Source organism: Dendrobates tinctorius, unplaced genomic scaffold (assembly GCF_039654945.1).
Source record: "Dendrobates tinctorius isolate UK_male_01 unplaced genomic scaffold, ASM3965494v1 ptg000184l, whole genome shotgun sequence".
Lineage (NCBI taxonomy): Eukaryota > Metazoa > Chordata > Amphibia > Anura > Dendrobatidae > Dendrobates > Dendrobates tinctorius.
In genome coordinates this window covers 13,717,556-13,723,555 of record NW_027361851.1, presented here as the reverse complement: position 1 = coordinate 13,723,555, position 6,000 = coordinate 13,717,556, and the positions used below count along the sequence as shown (strand labels likewise).

General features: G+C 43.0%; 1 protein-coding gene across 1 annotated transcript in view; it reads right to left on the bottom strand.

The window, feature by feature from the left end:
* Nucleotides 1-5,016: 5,016 nt before the first annotated feature.
* U2AF2 (U2 small nuclear RNA auxiliary factor 2) overlaps nt 5,017-6,000 on the bottom strand; it is a 129,060-nt gene continuing 128,076 nt past the window's right edge. Inside the window, exon 11 of the mRNA XM_073552114.1 lies at nt 5,017-5,502. Within this exon, the coding sequence (XP_073408215.1) occupies nt 5,368-5,502 (135 nt within the window). The 3' untranslated portion in view covers nt 5,017-5,367. The remainder of the gene's footprint in view (nt 5,503-6,000) is intronic.

Sequence of the window (6,000 nt, the reverse complement as noted above, 5' to 3'; positions counted from 1 at the left end):
AGTCTGATCTACTAATGCCCCCCTTTTCTGCCCATTAAGTGGATACTGCTCTAGTTGAATGGGTTTTTAACGTTTCAGGGGGAGGTTTCCCTTTTGCCTCGCAGGTCAGTCCAATCGTGGATCTGATCCACCTCGCTATTGTGGACTTTCCCTCCTTTTTTCCCATATTTATCCCCACATACTCCCTATAATTTGAGAATCTGGCTCGGATCTCTGGAGTGCACATTCCTTCCTAGGAAGTATCTTCATTCCATATGACCACCCAGCCTTGTTGACTTGCGTCGGTGGTGATCACTGTGCAGGGGGAAAGAACCCAGGGAATTCCCATCTGAGAAGTTATCCGGAATGGTCCAGTAGCGTAGAGATCTCACTGAGGCGGAGAAGGGCATTACCGCATCCAGGGACAGTTGGCATTTGTCCTAAAAAGCCAGATTGGCCTCTTGGAGACCCCGCAAGTGAAACTGACTCGACTGAATGCAGGGGATGCAGGATCCTCATTGCCTCCCTGATGGAACAACGGTTTGCTGAGAATTTTCGGATCCTGTCCCCTATTGAGATCTGCTTCTCTACTAGCAAGAGAGATGTTCTTAGGTGAGAGTCTAGGAGAACCCCCAGGAACCTCTTTCCAGATTCTGGAGAGAGATCTGACTTTTCAGTTTATCACCCATCCCAGATTTTGTAGCATGCAGGCCAAGGTCCGACAGTGCTTCATAGTTGTTACCTGGAGCTGACTATAAGGAAGTCATCCAGGTAGAGGACTATAATAATATCTAGCTTCTATAGATAAACCACTTCCGCCACTAGCTTGGTGAACACTCTGGGTGCTTAGGCTAGATCAAAGTGAAGACAATGGAATTGGTAGTGAAGGTCTCTCCCCTGGACCTTTATGTGAACCTTAAGTACTGCTGGAAGGAAGCAAGGATGTGAACGTGATTCTTTAGGTCTAGGGTACACATAACCGCGCTTTTGTCTATCAGGGAGACTGTGGACCTGATGGACTCCATTGTGAACTTTTTGCACTTTACCTAGCAGTTTAGAGCGTTTAGGTTAATTATTGCACAGTTCTTTCCTGATAGTTTTGACAGAGAAGAGACTGGATTAGCAGCCTTTGCACTTTTCTTCCTCTTGACCAGGGACTATTGCTCTGATCTTCAGGAGATCCTGAACATCCTGCCACATAGGGAAAGCGGTAGACTAGAGGCAGGAGTTTGTTATGAACCTCCCTTGCGGGGTCTGGGTAAACTATCCTGTAAGCTTTAGAGATTATCCTCAACACCCACTGATTTTCTGAGATCCCTTGTCAACTTTCCAGATACAGTCCTAGCCGTCCCCCCCCACTCTCACGGCATCATTTTCTTCCTGAACCAAAAGACAGAGTCCTTACTCCTACCTCCTTTGGGGTAGAGCTCCACCTGGCCAACTAACTCTTCTCCTTATAGCCTGACCTGTCTACGAATGGGTTGGTACTTTTTAGGTTTATCCTCAGGGAACCACCTCTTTATCTGATACCTTTTCTAGAATATCATCTAGAACTGAACCAAACAGTATCACCCGATAACGGAATGGAACACAGCTTGCGTTTGGACTGTATTCCCTGACCATGTTTTTAGCCAATTAACAGAATCTGGAGATGAGTCAGCCATGAACCCAGTAGCTAGCTTTATGAGGGAAAGGGATTTCAGGATAGTCTCTCTGGGGTTTTTAGACTTTAGGTATTCCTCCAGGTCGTCGACCCATAGGTGCATGGACCGATCTTGCAGCGAAGTTGGCTCAAATTATGGCCGCTGATGTCTCCCTTGGTCTCTTAAGGAGACCTTCCGCCTTCCTATCAATTGGCTCTTTAAGTTTAGATGAATCTTCAAACTGGATCAAAGTCCGCTTTGGCTATGAGCACATCGATCTTGGGGATGTCCTCCCAGGCATGTCCTCTGGCTAAAGGGAAGGCAAAGTTTTAAGTCTCTGGGGACAACCAGCCTTTTCTCAGCGTCTTCCCACTCCTCCATGATCATCGAGCGGTTGTGGTTGTTGACCGGGAAGACTCTGTTCCTGTGGGAACTCAACCAACCGAACAATCTCATCCTTTATAGAGAGGGGCTTCTGGATTTCTCCTCCACATGCATACTGCTCCTGACTGCCAATAGGAGTTTGTGTTCTCAGAGGAGAAAAGGCATCTTTTCCCTCCCTTTGGCCAGTCAGCAATTATTTCCTCTTCTTAATGGTCAAATTCACGAGTACACATTCCGACAGCAGAGATGACAGCTCATCCCTGTCCCTTTTTTTAGGTGTTGCAGAGGTAGATGTTACCCACCTTAGAATACAGTATATGCCATGTGTTTCTATGTGTGGGGTAAGGGGCTGTCAGTAGGTATTTCACTAACCCTTATACTCACGTGCCTCTGGCTTTGTTATGAAGTAACCTCAGATTTGGCAAGTTCCTCCATGTCCAAACATACAGTAGGGCAGCCTACAGACATTTAGGACCCCATTTATACGACACCCATCATGAGGTGCCACTAGGTTGCCTTTGCTCCATCCAGATACTTCATGCGTAAACCCAGGATGGATACGCCAGAGCTCGTTCCTACACTCACAGTGACAGGAAAAACACTGAGAGGTGGAGATGGGAGGGTCCTTTTAACCTCTCGATGTTTCCTGTCCCAGCAAGGATAAGGACTACCTCCATAGTGCTGTCAGGAGGGATGACCTGGAAAACACGTTTAAAATTTGGTTACACTGCTTGAAAGTAGTCTCTTGCTACAATATACATTAGAAGGTTCTTTAATTGTCCACTAAGAGTTTCAATGCCGTACTGGCATCTTTGATCAAGTGCAAGAAGAAAAACAAACCAAAAACTGTTTTTTCTTAGGCCTGTTTCACACTTCCGTTTTTGTGTCCGCCAAACGGATCCGTTTCCGTTTTTTTGACGGAAACTGATGCAAACGGATCCGTTTTTTTAAAAACGGATCCGTTTTTTTGACGGATCCGCGGTAACCGTAATGGAAGTCTATGGGACAAAAAAAACGGATCCTGCAAAAAAATGGCGGATCCGTTTTTTTACGGAAAACAACGGATTTTGACGGATTTGAAAAAACGGAAGTGTGAAACAGGCCTTACACATGATAAAAGATGCCAGTATGGCATTGAAACACATAGTGGACAATAAAGAACCTTCTAATGAATATTGCTTTGTTTCAGAAGCACAGCCAATTTTTTAACTTTTTTTTGTTTTGGTATTTTCTCTTGTATTCAGCGGAGCCGCAGGATCACTCCCCTGCCCGTCACACCGCATGTGATGAGGGCAATCTGGCCACTGGCACCCTGGAGCCTCGGGCTGTAAGTAACAAGCCAAATTGCCCTCATTATTACAGCCCTGCAAGGGCCCCCCTACACCTCCACCGATTGGTGGTAAAAGTCCCAACATGTACAGGTGACGCAGCTCAGCATTATGGTCACTCTGCATACAGATCCTATTTTCACTCATACTGGCCCCAGTGTACAATAATTGGATGATTTTGATTGACCAATTAATCGAGTTAATCAGAGGACGAAGGAGCTGCTGTCATCACAATACAAGTTCTTCTGTAATTTGTGCAGACTAGCAGCACCAGTTACAAGAAAATGCCATTGGGCACTTTAATAGGACTTGAAAGGAACCTGTCAAGTCACTTTTCGCAATTAAAGTGCCCCCACTGTCTTGTTATTGATGCACACTGCATCACTAATATGTTTATCGCAAGCAAAACGTCCCAGTATTTAATCACGAAAATCACTTAATACTCTCAGGATTGCCCCCACATACCTTCTATTTCAGTCATAGCTTTTCAGTCAGTCAGATGCCTTTTTCAAAATCTCCATCACATTATAATTCCTTCCCTTCACTGCTCCACACGTCACTGCAATATCCCAGCAGCTCCCACACTTGACCAAGGACTCTCAGCATTCCGGGCATGCTCACAATCTGGGTGTACGTTCCAGCTTTATATCCTATGTGCGCATGCTCTGGAGCCGCTGAGAGAGTGGAGAGGGGGAGATGGTGACGAGCATGATAAAGTAATAATGCCTTTATTGAGAAAATGAGCAAGTATGGGAATGACAAGGCTACATTTAGGTAAATTCATAACTGGCTCAGTGATCGTACTCAAAGATAATAAATGGTTGCACATCCATTTGGAAGAGTGTTTCAAGTGGGGTACCACAAGGCTCTGTCCTGGCCCCAGTGTTGTTCAACATTTTTAAAAATGATCCAGAGAAGGAAACTGATGTTTAACTGATCAAATTTGCAAACAATAAAAAGCTAAGAGGGATAGTGAACACTAGAGAAGACAGGAACATAGAATTTTAGAGTTGGAAGGGACCTTGAGGGTCATCGTGTCCAGCCCCCTGCTCAATGCAGGATTCACTAAACCATCTATGACAGATGTCTGTCCAGGCTCTGTTTGAAGACTTCCATTGAAAGAGAACCAACCACCTCTCCTGGCAGCCTCTTCCACTCATTGATCACTCTGTCAAAAAGTTTTATCCAATATCTAATCTGTATTTTCTCCCTTTCAGTTTCATCCCATTACTTCTCCTGTTTCCATGTGCATAGAAGGAATGTAGCAGAGAAAGGATTCAGTAGGATCTAGATCAGCAACTAATGGTATTTAACAGGGAGAAACGCAAGATTCTACAAGTGAGCATGAAAAATGCACCTACAGAATGGGAGGAATAGAACTAAATTTGATAGCAAGAATAGTTCAGCATGTGCTGTAAGGAAATATTAAGTCGCAGTAAAATTGCATCAGACATTTTAGTTACAGGTCACCAGAGAAATTGTTTTCTTCTGGTCCAACGCAATGTTTTGCAACACTGTTTTTAGATATCAAATAGTTCTAATTTAGAAGGTTGAAATCACAAAGGTTTTTTAATAAGTGTGTATTCAGTTATTTTCAAGCATCCCATAAAACTAGTATATAAATTTATGCAGACAATAATTTCTCACTAAAGGACACACCATTTACGATAAAAGAATAAAAGTAAAATACAACAAAATGTTTTAATTTGTCTTTGTAAATAAGAATCTGACAACAAAAAATTAGGTTAAGACAATAGCTACAGTTTAACCACCAACATTGCTCATGGCCCAGCCGTCCAAGAAAGGCGACTTTCAGGGTTCATTCTTGCATTTAATATGAAACTGGACAAAGAACACAAGTCAATATGGGTTTTAAAAGAGAAAAGGCCAGAGGCCTAAGCAGGAAAATAAACAAAAGAATGGGGGGGGGATAATCAAAACAGTCCTGGAAATGGAAATACAAAGTTGTCCTTAGTTTTCTTTGAAATCTCGAGATATATAGGATTTTTTCTTTTATCTTCTATGCTCCACATCTACCAGAAATCACGACGATGGTAGCCATCAGGATCGCAGTACTTTGTGACAACCACCCTGTTAGCAAATTTTCGGCCAGTCAGTCCTTGCATGGCTTTCTGACAATCAAACACTGATGTGAATTCAACAAAAATCTGGAAAAGAAAAAAAAAAAAATAATGTAAAAACTATGCTTTTAACCATTTGAATTTGGCACAGAAGTTTGGTTCTAACAACAAAAAATGTCTCAAAGTTTAAGGGGAGCCTGTCACTAGCTCTTTGTTACATCATCTGAGAGCAGCATGATGTAGGGGCACAGAACCCAATTACAGTGATCACTTACTGGGTTGCTTGCTGCAGTTGATAAAATCAGTTTAATCTACTATCAACTACAGATCTACCAGTTCTCTGAATGCTATGCTCTGTATAACCCCACCCACACCACAGATTGGCAGCTGTAGTGAGGGCAGGGCTGCAGAGAGCTCATGAATATGGAGGACTATGTGGCAGTAGGTTTACTCTTCCTCTAGGGATAATTTCCTGCTGAAAGAATTTTATAAAAAAAAACAAAAAAAAACACGTTATGCTGCTCTCAAATCAGATTGCAAAACCTGGTAAAAGTTAAATGAAAACTCAGCATAAAATAGTGTTAC